At 36.5% G+C, this 17,655-nt stretch overlaps 1 protein-coding gene across 5 annotated transcripts in view; it reads right to left on the bottom strand.

Annotated features, from left to right (window-relative positions):
- Positions 1–928: 928 nt before the first annotated feature.
- The window catches only part of ADAMTS6 (ADAM metallopeptidase with thrombospondin type 1 motif 6), a 144,338-nt gene continuing 127,611 nt past the window's right edge, over positions 929–17,655 (bottom strand). For all 5 annotated transcript variants that reach the window (XM_030470371.1, XM_030470370.1, XM_030470372.1 and 2 more), the window contains 4 exons: positions 16,034–16,238; positions 11,727–11,903; positions 10,347–10,503; positions 929–4,376 (listed from right to left, as the gene is read on the bottom strand). In XM_030470371.1, the coding sequence (XP_030326231.1) occupies positions 4,267–4,376; positions 10,347–10,503; positions 11,727–11,903; positions 16,034–16,238 (649 nt within the window). In that variant the 3' untranslated portion in view covers positions 929–4,266. The remainder of the gene's footprint in view (positions 4,377–10,346; positions 10,504–11,726; positions 11,904–16,033; positions 16,239–17,655) is intronic.

The raw sequence follows: 17,655 nt of genomic DNA, 5'->3' as shown, positions 1-17,655 counted from the left end.
TTCAGGTTAGATATAAGGAAGAAGTTCTTTACTGTGAGGCTGGTGAGACACTGGAACAGGTTGCCCAAAGAAGTGGCAAATGCTCCATCCCCAGCAGTGTTCAAGGCCAGGCTGGACAGAGCCTTGGGCGACATGGTCTAGTGTGAGGCGTTCCTGCCCATGGCAGGGGTATTTGAACTAGATGATCTAAAGGTCCTTTCAAACCCAACCCATTCCATGATACGCTGGAGGGAAGGGATGCCATCCACAGGGACCTTGACACGCTTGTAAGGTGGCCAATGCCAAGCTCATGAAGTTCAACAATGCGAACTGCAAGGTCCTACACCTGGGCCGGGGCAATCCCAGGCACAGCTACAGGTTAGGTGGAGCAGCCCTGTGGAAAAGGACTTGGGGGTGTTGGTCAATAAGAAACTGAATATAATGATCTTACAGTCCTTTCCAGCCCTAACCATCCTATGATTCTGTAATGCTATGCTTTTATCTCTTAGCAACAGTGACCTAAGCACTATATCTTCTGAAATTACTTTCTTCTTTATACATAAACCCATCATGGCTTCAGGTAAACTTCAGATAAAACTTTTAAAGCTCAATGCGAGGAGGACATTTTATTTTTATTATTGACTGGCTGTTACTGAAATCATTCCAGGAAGTACAGGATATTTTTGCTGTCATTAATTTCATTCTTGATCTATGTTACTGCTTCGGCTAAAATATTATCTAATAATATACATGACTGTCTTCTTATTTTTTCCTTATTGTTTTTCTTATATATGACAAACATCACTGATACCAAGGACAGTATTCTAGCATAACGTATAGATGTTACTTGAAAAGAAAATCTTACATATATTTTGATGTATCTGATGAAGTAAATGTTAAGCATACAGAATTCTAGTAAGTCAGGGAATAAACAATCGTACCATGGGTATCATTCTTAAAAGCTGCAGTTTTATTTTACTAAATTATCTATGTTAAAAACAAATCTGTGCCTGGTGTGGAATTTCACTGCATCATGTGTTACAATATTTTTTGTTTTCATTACAAGCAGAAGAATGCATGTAGAACAAGTGTTAACAAACATGACAATAAATTAGAATATAATTTACAAAAGCAAAAATATAATAAAGTAACAGTGTACCACATTAATACTGAGTATAAAATAATAAGCAACTAATCACAATAATACAAAGGTAATTTCAGTCTGTATTATTAAGGATATCTATGTGACATTCACTCCATTACAAAGTTCCTAATGAAATGGACTAATTTTGGGTGAATACACCTTGAGGGGTTAATCTCTAGATTTTTATTTGTTTTGATCTTCTTCAGCTGATAGTATTGCTCAGTGGAACTACTGGCACCAGATTGATTTCTGCATGTCATATTCTATTTGATTATAGGCCTGTTATATTTATAGCCTATACAAATAGCCCTTTTGTCACTATTTAGGAATATAATATTATTTATCTTAGATTATATAGATGGCTACAGTGTCGCAGCAGCAGTGAACTGTGCTGTCAAAACCAATTATTTTTCTTTGAATTAGGTTTAATTTTCCGGTCTTAGTCTGAAGCGTTGCTTAGTTTGCAAATCCACATACATTCTGCGTTTTGTTCCCTTTAACAATACAATTCAATGTTGCTCTAGGGAGTTCTTTAAATTCCAACCTCAGTGCTGTTATGCTGCAGAGTAAACATCAGACTCCCTAGCGTTCTAGCACCAGTAAGAGAGCAAAATGTGTCTTTGGAAACACTCATTACAATTTTAATGTCCTAAGTGAGGTAAAAAAAAAAGGTTTATTTTGAATACACAGAAAACCCTTTTCTTATTAGATGAAAAGACACATTAGCTGATAAACAAAATCATGCCCTGGAGAAAACTGGACCCTGATACAAAGAGGCCTCTTGCTTAGGGAATGCTGTAGCAACCCCTTTCCCTTTCATCATATTTTTGACCTAGCCAGGGCATGCTAGCACCAAGGTGTTTTGTCAAAAGGACATAGCAAGTCCATTCACTTAACAGACAAGGACTGCATACCGCCCTTAATCACTATGTGCAACTCCCGAAGATTGGGGGGGTTTATCTACTGGTGTCAGTTTTAACAGGAATTGTTTACATGGTGATGAGAGCAGCAGAGAAGCATATGTGAATACATGCAAGCCAACTGAAAATGAATTCCACTGGTCACAGGCATACGGAAGTGGAAATACTGCAAGAGGTAGCAGATGACAGGAATTCGATGGTCATGAATACGTGGGCTGCACAAAATCCCACAGATAGATTATCAATGTGTTGGGGGTTTCATAGTATGAGTCCTGTTAACAAGTATCTGTTGTTCCATGTTAATTCACATTAGTAAATAGTGTGCAACACATTTTGCTTGTTATTGGTAAAATACACTGGTACGCTTCAAACTCATTGTATTTTGAAATTATTTTTCACTGAAGAGTCCTTTTTTTTTTTGAAAGTGCTATTTGAGAATTTGTAACACATTGTTCACTTAATTTTAATTGCATTACAACAAAGGAGGCATAGTTGGACACAAAAGCACATTCATCAAGTACCTGTTGCAAAATGCACGTGTTCAAGTACAATATATTAATATAAACAAGTACCTATTTTCCTTATCTCCTTGTTGAGTCTGTTACTGAAAAGTGAAGGGCAAGAGAAGTACAATTAACTTTTTTATGGTAGATTCTTGAATGTGACTTGCCTAAGTAGTTTGGTTTCACATTTAAAAATGGAAAGTATTTGGTGAATATTAAAAATATGGTCGTATGAAATAAATGGAGTATGGCAGCAGCATAGTTAAGGCATCTAACTACTAACCTAGAGGCATGACTTTGTTCCAGTCTCATGCTGAAAGTTGCCCCTAGCTTTAAATATGGTCCAGCTTTAAATATGTACCTGCCCATTTAGGTGAAGGTAGCTAGACTTCATTCTATCCCCTTTTTTACAGTGTGCTTTACTCCTGATAGTCCAAGACGCCTCTTGGCTCAAGCACACTTTTGACTTCTCATTTGAACAGAACCTAGATACCTCCATGAGCCATTTAACTCTTTGGTCGTAATCCTTGCCCACTCAGATGTGGTCTCCTGAACTGCACATTCACATATTCCTTCTCATAAACAAATGCCCTTCTGCTATGGTATCAAAGAAGGGACCATCTGGAATCCATTTTAACTTCGAGCTTTGCAAAGGATTGTTGCTGTTACACAGTAGGCTTACCTTTTGCACTGGAATACCCTAGTTTTGGAGAATCCAAAGTAACATGTAAACCAGATCAAGATGCCCACAAAGTTGTTTCTTCTTTGTGGTTGGTTTTGTAAACAGAAGTGAGCTGGAGTCAAAGTCTAAATTCTAAGCAACCTGTACGGTAGTAGTGAAGAAGCTGGCAATACAGTCTTCACCACTGTTGGGAGTCTGCCTCCTCCTTGATACTAAAATATGCTCCCTTTCAGTGGAAATCTCAGCTTCACTTGTACAATCATAAGATGGCTATAAACCTGCAACATAGATTGCATTTCATAGCACACTTGTATTTCATGCACCACTGCAATAACTATTGGACCTCTTAAAACTAAGTCCCTCATGGTTGTTCTATTTAGTGTAGCTTTATATATGGCTCACAGCAGTGTTCAGGAAATACGGATTACTCCAAAGGGAATTAGGTGGAATGAAGGAAAAATACTTTTTTTTTTTTTTTTTTTTTTTTTAGATTTCTGCTCCTTAAATAACAAACATTTCCAAGCTCATTTTATAATTTAAATTGTGGTGCTGTGTCGTGAGATAAAATAGTTAACATTTTTAAGCTATGACTTAACGTTTTTTTGATTCTTCTTCACTTCCATTGTCGACCAAGTCATAACAGCTACATTTTAAACAGTTTTAAATACAAATGGATTCAGTGTCATTGCTAAGTCCATAATAAAAATTATTTTAATGGTCCAAGGAGGTAAACAGACTATGTGATTTAGTCAAAAGAACACAAATGTTCCACAGTAAGCTATTCTATATGTGTTGTGTGGATCTTTCCAATTTGGCATGCCCTCCTTATACTGTGTCCAGCACTTTGGATTAATAAATCCCACTTCACAGAAGTTAAAATAATATTGAAATCCTGTCAGCTGGGGCTGACCAGTGGTTACGTTTTCCACAGGGTAATGCATTAGCAAGGACGTCAATCTCATTCCGCTGTGTGGCTCTCTTCGATGGACACTCTTCCACAACGATAATAACAAGGCACATTCTTGTGCTTTCTGTGGGTCAGTGTCCTTGGCAGGTCTTGCAGCACATCTGTCTGAAGTATGCTCGACTGCAGAACTTGAACTTCAGCACCAGTGGGCAATATGCCACTTTGTTCACATCTTTGCATTCTAATAATTAAGGGCATTAAAGAGAAAAAAATCAGAAATTAAAATCAAAGTACAAAGAAAATTCAATATTTAAATGCTTCTCTATCCATCCACCTTGCCCTCTTTATAACGACTCTTTTTAGTCCAGCCTAGTGCATACAATATATTTAAAAAGTCATAAAAATATTTGCAGGGCTTCTCTCTCAGACATTTAGAAGTGTGCCCACTTTGTCTTGGAAGAGTTATCATTTATTGGGATAAATGATCACTTTATACAGTTAGGAAATGTGAGTCATTTTTCTTACAATACTTTTATAGCTTCTTTCTCAGGAGTTATTTTATCCATCCATGAAAGGTTATCCAAAATCTAACAATTCACACTATTGGTACCATGCCTCTGCATTTGTAAGAATCCTTGAAATAGCATGTGCGTTTCAACTAACAGGGATGTAGAAAACAACGGGTGTTATGAATAAAGGCACCAGCAGAGTGAGTTCAGTGACTGGACTGAATGGTGGCTCATATTATAGGCTTAGTTCCACACATCCACAGTTTCTTTTATGCAGGAGGAAAAGCTATTTTTATGCCTGTAACAGACATGTAAGGGCTTTCTTTCACAGTTATGTTTTCCCTGTATGCTGGGCTTACTGCCTCAGCAGCCCTTGCTGGCACGTATCTCACTCTGGAAGGGAGAACAAGAGCTCTAACACACAGAGGAAGGATTTTTTCTTTTCCATCCCCCACAGGTTGTTTCTAAAGTGACTGTGAGGGTACATTACAGGAGCACTGCTAGAATCTGCTGTGGTTCTCCTCTGGCTCAGTTCCCTTTCTGTAGAAAGAAAGCAGGAATAGGGAACGGAATAGTTTGGTCCATGCCCAGTTCTTATTCTGCTACAGCTGTATCGGAGAGCACACAGGTACACTCAGGTTCTAGATCTCAGATGTTGCTGCTGCAGATTTCCTTTGCATTGGAGTGAAAATTGTGGTATATGCCTGATAGGTGATTTGTAGTTAAAAGCATTTGCATAGTTCCTTCCAGACTGGTATTAAAATAGGACTTTGGCAAGGAGCTTTGCTTCATACGTAGGAAGATGGAAGAGACGTATAAAGAGAAAAAGTAAACCACACAAGTTTGAATTACAAAAATTAAGTGATGAGAAGAATGAAATCAGATTAATTTGTCAGATAATTATTAGTCTCAAAAGAATGCTGTAAGTTTTTACTCTTTTAAGGTTGCATTGTAAGGTTGCATCTAGTATGAGGTGTCCCTGTCCATGGCAGGGGGTTGGAACTAGACGATCTTAAGGCTCTTTCCAACCCTAACCATTCTATGATTCTACAATTCTATGATTTGATACTGTCTTCCTCCTATAATCTTTCTCAAATTACAACAGCTATAAGGAAAATGTGAATAAAAAGGAGATGAACTAGCAGTACTTTCACCACTGTCTTTTTCTGTATTGATTTGGTATCTCTAAGTGAAGATGAGGCCAGGACGCTGTTGCTCCAAGGCCTGACATAACAACAGTCTTCTACTCTGAGATGTCTGCAAGCCAAATATGAAAGAGACAACAGACACACCAAACAGTTAAGAAAAGTAAAAAAGTAATAGTGAAACAAACACAGGCAGCATGTATAATCAATCAGCTACTCCTATTTGTCTTCCTTCTACACACAATCACATAGTACATTATTTTTGATCAGGAACTGGTAATTGTGGACAGCGCAGTCATGCCGCAAGCATACTGTAGTAGCAAGTTAAGTGCAGATGAGAATGTTTAGTATCTGAACCTAGGAAAGCATTAGCAAGGCTGAACTTCAGGGTCTGTACTGAACAGTACCTCTGATCATGGCAGTATGCATGGTTTTAGCTAGATAACTATAGAGGTCATGAAACGAATTAAACTTTCACTAACATGGATATAGTGCTTTCATTGTAATTTTTTATTCCATCTACCCAATGTTTTGTGTACTATTTTCTAAATTTCTAATTCTCAATTTGGAAATAGCGTTGGATGCCAGAAGAAAAGGCACTGGGGGTGGCTGGTTGAAATAGACATATTTCTCTATCAGCAACCACACACGGTCACTGCGTCTTACTGAGTTTCAAAAAACTCTTCCCAAAAGAGGTCAAATATCTTCCAGATATATTTCAGGTCTTCGTGTTTGTGAAGACTGGGAATATAGGAAAGACAGATGGTGAATTATAAATGAAGTGAGGAATAAAAAGGTTCACTTGATCTTGACGAGAAGCGAAAAGTTCACTCAACCCCAAAAGTAACCCTCATACACACTGTATTTAGTTAAATACAGGTAAAAGCCACTAATTGCATTTTTGCTAAAAGTAGGATTTGAAATTATCGTATTTCATATTTCTTTACATTATTCTTCCTCTTGACTAAAACTAGACCCTGTTCAGGCAATGCCATTTGGACAGCAGTGAGGCAATATTCTGGAAGTTGCCCACAACTTCTGTTTTAAAAATCAGTTTTGAAACAGATATGGTGGCTGATGAAGTAGCCTATTCTTCATAGGACTGTGGTTGAATGGAAGAGGTTTAGCAGAGCCCTTTTTGTTCCTAGTAACTACTATTAATATGTTTCAGTAAGCTACAGGTATCAAACTCTCCCTTCCTGAACTTCGTGGCTAGATCAGACAATATTACGATATTAACTACCACTTAACAGTAATAAAATCACAGACTGTCACTGTGCCTTCGGCTGAAGAGACTGCAAAGAAATATCATACAAAACACAAGGAAAACTAAAATGACATAAGAATAGAATAGTTTTTCAGGTGAAATTTCAGATGGCTTTTAGCAGTCTAGATTCAGCAGACATATATATACTTAAGAGAATAAAATAATTCTGAACACATTTGAAATCATGTGGTCCTTGCTGCCTGTAGTTCACTTCCAACAAATGCAATGTTATCCTCATCAGAGGCAGCCCATCAAAACCCCATCTGCAATATTCTAAATCACCAATCAAGAGTTTAAAGAAAACAAAGACCTAAAGTAGATGTAAAATGTGAGAAGATACATCATAATTTTCTTCTATTATTTCTGTATCCCCCAAATTTTGACTCTTATTTTATATAAAAAACCTGTACTGATCCCAGGAAAGTGCTTCCATACTTTAGCAACATGATCATTGTGCAGAAGTTGTTGAAAGGGTTCTATAGGTTGCTAGCACTGGAGCTGGACAAATGAAAGCAATCGGGAGGTTTGCTGGGGTTTGAAACCAGAGAGGAATCCCCTCAGCCAGTCTCACTCTGTTGCTGATGCTGCTTTTGCCCCACAGTGGGGCCCAAAGCACAAGGCAGTGCGAGCAGGTGTTGGCTGGACAAAGTCTCCACATGAGAGGAGGCGCGCTCTGCTATGCACATGCTCTTCCCAGGTGCAGAACCCTCCCTCTGAGAAACTTCACTCATTCCCTGAAACCCAAATACTGATACACACTTCACATCCCACTGCACCTGAAAACAGACAGACGGGAGCGTACAGGCACAGTATACCCCTCTCACAAGTACATTCCCAAGGAAATATTAGAACAGAAATATTTCTTTCTCAGAAAGTATTACCTTTCCAAATATAGTTGTGCTCTTTTATGATTAGTTAGTTCCTGAAATCTGACAAGCTATTCATCAACTACAGTATGCTGCAAAAGACAGGCCTCTGTTTAAAGGCCAGCACTTTACTAACACATGAGATGTCAGCTCCTCTTGCATCTAATAAGATTTTAAGGCAGAAAATGTGCAATATATACACATTATTCTGCAAATTGTCATTCTGAGCTTGTTACATTCAGTATTTAATAGCAGCTCTGAAATGTGTATAAATTAGAGTATATATTTCACAAATACCTGCAAAAGTATTGACAAAAGACCCTGAAGTCAAAATTTTTGTCTAATTTTGGAACAGTATTTCATGGACTGCAGCAAGATTCTTCTGAAAGGACATAGGTATTTTAAATTGTTAAATGAACTTTGAGATTACATTTACTTTTGAGCTATTTGAGTCACTTCATCACTTACAAATAATTAGGGGTTTCCAGTAAATACCCTCTATGTGGGACATACACAAAAATGGGATACTAAGTGGCAACATGTTGGGAACTGTTTCTGTTGGAAGAGATTGTGCTCTATCTTTTTCTCTTCAATTCTTCCTAACTGCACTGAAGAGGCTCATGGCTGTCAGTGAGGAGCTGACAGCCTAACCCACTTGGAGTGCAGGCCAAAGAGCTGCATCCACCTGGAATACTATGAAGTGATTATCAACATCTTCTATTTGTGGATCCCAAAAAATTTTCCACTGAAGGTATAGGTCCCTGAAAAACACTATTACCAAACGGATTACTTTTCATAACTACTCTGCACGGTTCCACTGCAAGAAGTCCACGGCCATAAAACGTGCACAGATGACACACAGAACCCCCCCGATTGTATTCATTTATAGGAGATTTGCAAATTTTTCTGATAATATTGAAGAAGTACTAATGTAATGTGAATATAAAAAGCCAATATGACCATGTCATCTTGAAACTAAGAGGAGACTGGGACTAAATCATGCCCACTTGTAGGTACTTTATTACCACCCTTACTTTGAGAAAAGTCAACATCTGTGTTTGGAAATAAACCATCATTTAGCCTTTGAGCTCTAAAGGGCAGAATGTTTTCCTAGATTCATAATCTTCAAGTAAAGATACTTGAGAGCACTAAACATAAAAAATAAGAATTACAATAACCAGTAATAACCAAGGAAAATTCTATTACGAAGATGTTTTGCAAATGACAAAACGGGATTATAAACCTCTATTTAAAATTAAAACTTCCAAGCCATAAATTATGGTGCTCATACACTGAATCATTAGTGTACTTCTGGGATGATTTTAGTGTGCTCCCATTTTATTACAGACGTCTCCATTTGACAGAGTTTTATGACAACTCTGAATCTCTGGTGTGGACCTGAATAGATACAGTAGATACTGAACGAACACCAAATCCAGGTAGACTGCAGCATAAATTAGCCTTTTTTTTTTTTTTTTAATTTAAAATCAGAGTATTTGTTCCCCATAAATAGGTTACTAAACTCCAGTGTAGCTGGGGCACCTGTGTAAAAGATACTCCATTATATACTGTGCAGAGACTTGTTATGTTAAAAGGTGCAGTGTTCGTGACATTGCGGTTAAGTACTCACAATTTAGAAAATAATTGTTTCAAAAGAACTATTACCGCTGTGCAATCTTTCTTGGGGTTTGGACATGTGTGTTTAGTAATTTTTTCTTTTTTTTCTCCTTCCACGCAAACTGAAATGTACTCATCTGGTGAGAAACTATTCTAAATTTTCACAATCAATGAGGAAACTTTTTTCCTTTTACTGCCTACCACTCCAATTCTACTTCAAAGACAGCATTTCCTAATAGGTTGGCTTCGACAATTTATGATACTGAGCCTTTCATAAATATTAATAAACTTATATTGACATTATTATCTAATATATCCTCTAGCAAAAATATGTTATGATGAAGCTAATTAATAGTCTAATTAATTAGACTATTGTGTAAAAAAAATTATTTCAAATGGGCATTACAAATTCGAGAAATTAAAAGTTAATTAGAAGAAGCCGATGAAAAAATTGAAGTAGATTCACAAGAACAGGCTTGTAGCACTGTGTGGCATTAAATTTGTGGTCCCAGTCTTTCAATTAACATGTAATCAATTATTTTTGCCACTACATTGTTATGTTAACCACTGATGGAAAACGTAGAAGGTCAGTGGATGAGAATTATATCATGCTGCCCCTACTATAATGGACTTTTCTATTAGACCAATAAAGAACTTGTATTATTATATTCACCTTTGAACTACAATGATTAATTAGAAAATAATTGCAAAAATTCTTTCACAGTCTGAGAGATGATGTCATGTAGTCTTTTACTAATAAATTAATGCAGTAATACTGACCATGTCACTTTAAGATGCCAAATTTACCTTCTGTGTTGGAAATGGGAGCACTGTCACATTTACTTTCACACTGCTGCATGGATGGAGGTCTAAGCGTTTCTGAACACTCGCTGGATGCTTGTCCGGTGTATGAGAGGCACTGTACTGTTCTCATCTGTTGCCCAAGACCACACTGTGCAGAACACTAGAAATAAGAAAGACAGAAATTAAAAAAAAAACTTGGATCCAATTTTTAAATATAAAACAGGTAACAGGAAAGCAATTAGGAACAGTATGCAAGAACAAATTTTAGAGGAGACAGGCATCTGAAGATAATTGGTTAATAGAGAAAATATTTTCATAAAATTATCTTATCTTTCAAAGAAAACAAACTATAATGCAACGCTGGCTCCCTGCACAGTTCAGATTAGGGGTATAAGAATATAATTTACACTATTTGATGTACTATGTCTGAGTGTAAGCTCATATTTTTCAAGAGAGAAATAATGACTTTAGAATACAGAAGAAAAAACAAGGAGAATGAGAATTTGAACCTGCTAGAGGACCTTTTTTAAGGAAAAGGGAAACAATTTTTCAAAAAAAAATCCCCAACTTCACTGTTTCTAAACATTTTTTAATTTCAAGAATTAAACAGTGATTTTAGTTCAATATCAATGTAAGATAAATGCACATCTGAACAACTTCCATCAAAGAAAAGATTAGGCTGTAATACCACAAATGATTGTCCCCTGATTAGTTAAGCTAAAGTGGTTTATTTTCACGAGTGGCAAATTACTCTGCAAACTTAGGAACTGAAGAATCCTGTTTTAAAAACAGGCTGTTGATCTTAACTGAGATCCAGAATATAAAGAAAGAAGGAAACTCAGTATATTATATTTAAAACACTGCATAATGGCAGCACTATTCAGCCTGTCCTGCAACAATTTAGCTAGCCCTGTCTGGTAATTCAGTGTATGTTACATAAAATTATATAAATCTCAAAGGGGTCTTGGCAGAGATATATATACATAAATGTCACTAAAATAAGAATCGGCTTTGTATCTCCCTTGTGTTTCTCAAGAAATTTAAATGTATTTTAAAAATACTAAACCTTGCAACATTGTTGTATCCCAAAATCCTCTTCCAAAAAACCTGTAACAGGACTATTTTTTACAAAATGCATACAGAAACTCATCCAGTAGAAACTAGATTGCTGTCAGCAAACCCTTTATAGTTCAGGAGACAACTATGATTCAGAATTACATTTCAATCTGAGACAAAAAGGGAAGAAGCTTTTGTTTCAGTCATGGGAACCATCTCTTACCTATTTCCAGCCACGTCTTATTCTTAGAAGGATATCCTTATCTTTATCTGTGTTCTTCTAATGTGTAGAATAACAGCAATAAATACTTCTATGAACTATCTCACCTGTCCCCAGTCTCCAGTAACCCAGCGAGGAGGAGGACATCGGCCTAAACTACAGCGGATGCGGACTGGTGGCTTGCTTTCTTCTTGGCACTGTGCGGCTGGAAAAGTTTTTAGAAGATCACTGCTTTTGCACAGAACAATTCGGTGTTTGAATCCTGGGCCACACTTCGGTGTGCACTGAAAAGATATTGCCGTAAATAATGAAAATCTCAGTACAAAGCCAGTAAAAGTGTCAGAAATGTTATTATGGAAATCAGGAAAATATATTTATGGTCTTATAATCAAAGTATAATTACGATTTTACCAAGATGATAATATTTTTTTAAATGCTTAGAAACAAAACCAAGCTGACTGATGATTGCTTATCAAGTTTTTATAAGTTTTAATTTAATAAAAGTAGATTTGCTGTTTACATTTAGGGTATGGTGTTACTATTTACTTTTATATATAAGAGCTTTTAGGTTAGGTTTAAGAAAAGCACTTTGCTGAAAAGCAAAATGGTCTGCCACACGTAGCACTACTGTGAAATGAACTTGAGTGGGCATTTCAGAAATTAAAAGTAGAACTCTCTGTTCATAATATGACCTTAGTACAGTCTTTCTCCACCTCGCATACAGACTGCTGAGCTACAATAAACACATTTTTCCTGAATCAACAAGGGGAAGATAAATGCTTTACTGGACTCCACAGGAACCAGACTATTCAGATAGAAATACTGTACCCTCTCCTACAATGCATGCTTTTCTCTCCTTTGCTATTTAAATATAAATTCTGCTTTCACACAGTTCTTGTTTTTCCTCCTTTTATCACCCCTCTGCTCATTTTAACAGCAAGTAGCTAATAAAACAGTAATGAAAAGAAGCCAGTCCAATGACCTCTACCTTTTCTCCTCTTCATATTGGTTCCCATCCCTTTCTCCTTCCTTTTTACTACTGAGAGTTAACTGTCATCTACATTAGCACAACTGCAGAATGGGGAAAGAGACAAGCGCTAACAAAATTAAAACTCAAGACCTTCTTCAAATCGGTCCCTCTAACAGCTGACCAGGAGATTTGGACGTACAGTTTTAGAATTTCCTATTTGCGTGTTAACCTTTATTCCACAAGTATATCTGCAGTATTTGGACCAGGATTGGTTTCTGATAGCATAAACCTTACATATAGATCGTGCTAAACTGTCAAGAGTGGAACTGCCTTTCATATGAAAGCAGCTGTAGAAACAAAACATTATCTGGGAAATAATACTATGTGGAACTGAATCAATATATGGTCACACACCAAAGGCTTTCTGTATATCCAGGACAGGTCAGTATATAACTGGGGAAAAAAGAAAAGCCCCTAAGATTCATTTTCCAAAAAAAAAAAAGAGACGAGTAATCCAAACTTTACTGTTGCATGTCTAATTCAAAATCATCTCTTCCTAACTTAAAGAAATTTCAAAGCAGTTCTACAGTGCTATGTATGGTATCAATATTCCCCATACATACGTAAAGGTGTATATATACATACAACCTTCGATATTTGACTTCTCAAACACAACCTTTGAGAAAATTTCTCAGTGGGAGCCGCTTAAATTAGTCGATACAGAATGGAGCGGTTTGTCCTAAATCTCATCCTTGCTTAGATTTAGGATCTTAAACTGGACTGCAAAGAGATGAGTCCTCCATTTTTGGACTTCACAATCCAGAACTGTAAAATGGGCATACAATCAATGCCCGTTTTAAAAATTTAACCTTTCTTTTCCTAATCTGTTCTATCCTTTCCTACTAAGGTACTGCCTACTTATCTACAGTACTTCAGTGTTCAGAATTCTGATAAATAATAGCCAGGTCCAATCATCATCATACTGAAGGGGCTTTAACCCTAAATCCTGTGCATCCTAAGTACCTGCCTACTAGAAAACTAGGAGAAGGAGAGAAATAAGAGAAGAAAGATCTCTGTCTCTCTGGTTGAACTACAAAAAGAATATTAATGCTAAATGGAGACCAAAAAAGAATGAGAATGAATATGTGAGGTCTTCGGCATCATGATCACGCTCATCAGTTCTGATACAAATTCCACGGAATGTTGCGTGTATTTTCTCCCACAAGTATTTCACATAAGATGCATGACTTTCAAGCAGGAACTAGAAGCAAGAGCCCCTTCCTAGCTGAGTGCTTAAAAATCACTTGCACTCAATCTCTTCTTCTCAGTGACTGAGCATTCTGTCAAAAACAAACAGAAAAGAGACAAGGCTGAAAGGATCTTACAAAAACCATCAAAACCCAATGTAGCTATGCTCTTTCATAATCTCTAGATTGTGTCAGCAAATAAGCAAAAGTTTGAGTATCAAAATTTGAGTTTAGGTGATTCCATTTTCTAGTCCTGCTTGAAGACACATTCTTTTATCTAAGTTGCCATCTGAGAAAAATATTCTCTCTGCTACTGGTTCTGTGGAAGAAAACAACATCCCTTAAAAAATAAAAACCCACTTTTTCTGAGTCATAGTCAAAAATCCATCAAGTAAGATGCACTACACCGGTCCCCAGAAATGAAAGCAAGGTAAGGAAATAGTCTGACTACAATAATACTGAATCACCCAAACCAAAAAGCATCAGTAGAATTTAACAAAAAATCTGTCTCCAAAGCAAATGCAAGACAAAATACCCAAACAAAACCAGGAAAAGGTGTCTTCCATTAGTAAGTTCTTCTAGAATTTTTGACTCACTCAGTGGAAGTCATGACTAATGGTAATATGAATGCAAAGAAAATATGCTTGTCTGATAACGCTCTTGTCAAGAAATCCTTAGATTGTTTTTTCCTGATTTAGTATATTATCTGGATAAATATTAAAGCAGCAATTTAGAGTGGACAAAATAATTCAAAGCTCAACTACTGCTAAGAGCGAATAATTCTATGGCAAAACTGATTTAACCTGAGCATGACTACATAACACTATTAGTTTTAATTAGTATTTTATAAAAGCACTTTTACACTCTCCTAAGAACTTTATTTAATGTTTACACTAGTTTTTTTTTCCTCTGACCAAAAAGACACAGAATTTCTTGTTAATTATCACTGAGGACTAAAAAAATGTGTGTGCTCAACAAGTCCACCAGCATATAAAAGATTACTTGTAAAATTAATAAAAAATTAATTGTAATTAATTTGTATCACATATTGCATGTTTTGAGTATGAAAAGAAAACTTCAGGATTTGCATTCCAGAGAAAAACAGCAAGATTTGCCATTGGTTTCAGTGGAAGCAGTAATCAACTCTTCACTTTTTGAGCTCATTCTTGTTTTCATTTTCATACTTCTATTAGAATATTATAAAAATGCATATATAAAAATGTATATTAAAATGTTTGTATGTGTATTACTATAGGAGTTTCAATTCATTATATTTCTGGGAGCTCTGAACAGAAAAAAAAAAAAAGCACTATTTTTCTCATTATATTAAAACTGTATCTCATCAGTCAAGTCAGTTTGCTAAGCTACACCTGGCAAAATTCATACCAGAAGGAAGCTGGCACTTTTCCACAATCCTGATTAAATACCATGACAATCAGACGCTTAGTCAAGGTTGAATCTTTAGATTAGAATGATTTTGCTCCAATTTATAACTCCTGCTGTATAAAAGGCTGGATATGAAGGCCTTAAGAAATTGTTAAGCTTCTTATGAGAGGGGCGATGTTGACAGCTTTGATGATGTATTAGTGAGCAATTAGTCTTGAGGAGGTAGCTAAAGCGCAATAGCATTTAGACAACATACTTCTATGGCTCTGTAATGAGTCATATGGATACTATTTGTTAGTACTGAGATGATGCCTGGATATTCCAAGCAGAAATAAACTACTGTGATAATGGATGCAAAGAGCTTACAAACTATCAATGCCACAGAAGTGGTATGATAAGAGTCTTCAACTGAACTTCCCCTCCCACTCATCTATTCTTTCCCTCTCACTCCTCTCCTTTCTCCTCCAAGTCAGATTCATTTTGAAAGGGCTGGAATACACTGTACCTTTTCAGGGAGGGACAAGGACCATTTAGTATCTTATCTGCCTTGATTTTGGTGCCCTATTTCTTGTGTGAAATGCTAACTAACAGTGGGGTAAAAAAAAATACTTTTCTGCATGTAGAACAACAGAACTGACAATATAGAAGGAAAGAGAAAAGAAGAAAACGCTCGAATACTAAATCTATGAGGTTTTGAATTCCTTATTAATCCTTTACTTAGCACAAAGTGTCAGAAAATGCAGTAACATTCAGTGGTCAGAGCTCTTGTCTCTGCTATTACTAATGCTCTAAAACAGCAAAATGTCCTTACTTCTGACCAGTCCAAAGCGACCCACTGTGGGGGACAGGACTGATTGTTACAGGACTCTTTTTCGATAGGCCGGTGTGTTAAACAGTTGGTATTGTCCAGTGTCTCCTCCTCAGAAGGTCCAATCTTTCTGATACAGAGAACTGTTCGTGAACGCATTCCTCCATCACAGGTCTTACTGCATTCTGACCAATCCCCTATAAACCATCTGGATAGAAAAAGTTAGGAGACTCAGTTAATGCATTTCAGAAACAGAGTAGATAATTGCACAAACTCAGAATCCAAATGGTTTAAATTACTAAATCTACATCATTGTTAACAATACATGCATTCATAGTGAAATAAAGTAGAAACTCATGGGTCTTTTTACTGCAATCAAATATTCCAATAATAGTACTACTTTGTATTTTTCTAGAGCAGCAATTCCCAGCCTAGGATATAGTAGTTAAAAAGGAGTGTTGAGCCTGATAAAACTGCAGCTATTTAAGTGGATTTGTACTGGAGTTGCCTCAAGTTATTTCTTTGGAAGGGGTTTGTAACTGGAAATATTTGGGAACCACTGTTGTAGCACAAGCTAAAATCCAAGATGGTTGCCTCTCTAGTAAAAGACAGGAGTTGTACATTTTATTTAGATCACTTTGTGTTGCCATAGAGATTACAGCAACTGTTAATCTGGCTGTAATTATTTTTATTTTTTTTTCTATTGGTGAATGGTTAATGCAGCTAGAAACATTTCATCACATTGTTGAGCACATTTGGTCTTCCGTATTTCATATGTTGATTAGATACATTTGCCTGAATTATCCTTGCAAAGGATGAGGGTGAACTCTGGTATGCTGTCATAAGTTGCCAAGATGCCAAAAATGCCAGGCATGACAGTCATATGGTTGGAGCTGCCTCATAAGATTTATCATTTTCTGAAGGCTCTGTCAAAAAAACCCACATGTGCTACTATCTTGTTTTGTGGAACAGAATGTGCCATGTATGCTAAAGACAAACCTAGATCAATGCAGCGATGCAAACAAATATGCCATATTCTGTCATTAATTTCCCAGCAAAAGAGCATTAATTCGTGATTCTTTGCCACCAAATGCATGTTTTACCACAGTAGGGAGAATTAGAAGCTCTTCAGAGCTTTGGGAAAGCTGAGGTGTTAATTTTTAGTTGGTATTATGATTTGCTCAAGTGTATTCTCAGGCACCTTTTAGGTTTATACTGTATGGCAAGACAGTACTGTGAGAACTATGAGTTACCTGTATCAGATCTTAAAATCTGGAACTTTAAGAGTTCGTAATAACAAACAAAATATTGTGAACAAATATAGGCTTTGCTGCAGCTCAGGGACATCAAATATAAGGTAATTGGCATTCTGTTTGAAAGAATGACATTTTCATAACTTTTTCTACACACCACTAGGGAAGTAGAATTGTGTTAATTAAAAACAGAAATATTTGGCCACTCTGTGTAAAAAGTGTGTGATAAATATTCCAACCAAAGGGGTCAAACTTTTCTGAGTAACTGTTATTAGAACAGCTTTCTTCTAGACTACTTAACAGGATCAAGAATCAAGAACCCTTCTTTAGGAGTTTGGCACCTGTATTCACCTTGTGAGGAACATAAGAATG

The sequence above is a fragment of the Strigops habroptila genome, chromosome Z (genome assembly GCF_004027225.2).
Source record: "Strigops habroptila isolate Jane chromosome Z, bStrHab1.2.pri, whole genome shotgun sequence".
Taxonomy (NCBI): Eukaryota; Metazoa; Chordata; class Aves; order Psittaciformes; family Psittacidae; genus Strigops; species Strigops habroptila.
This window is presented reverse-complemented; position numbering and strand designations above follow the sequence as displayed.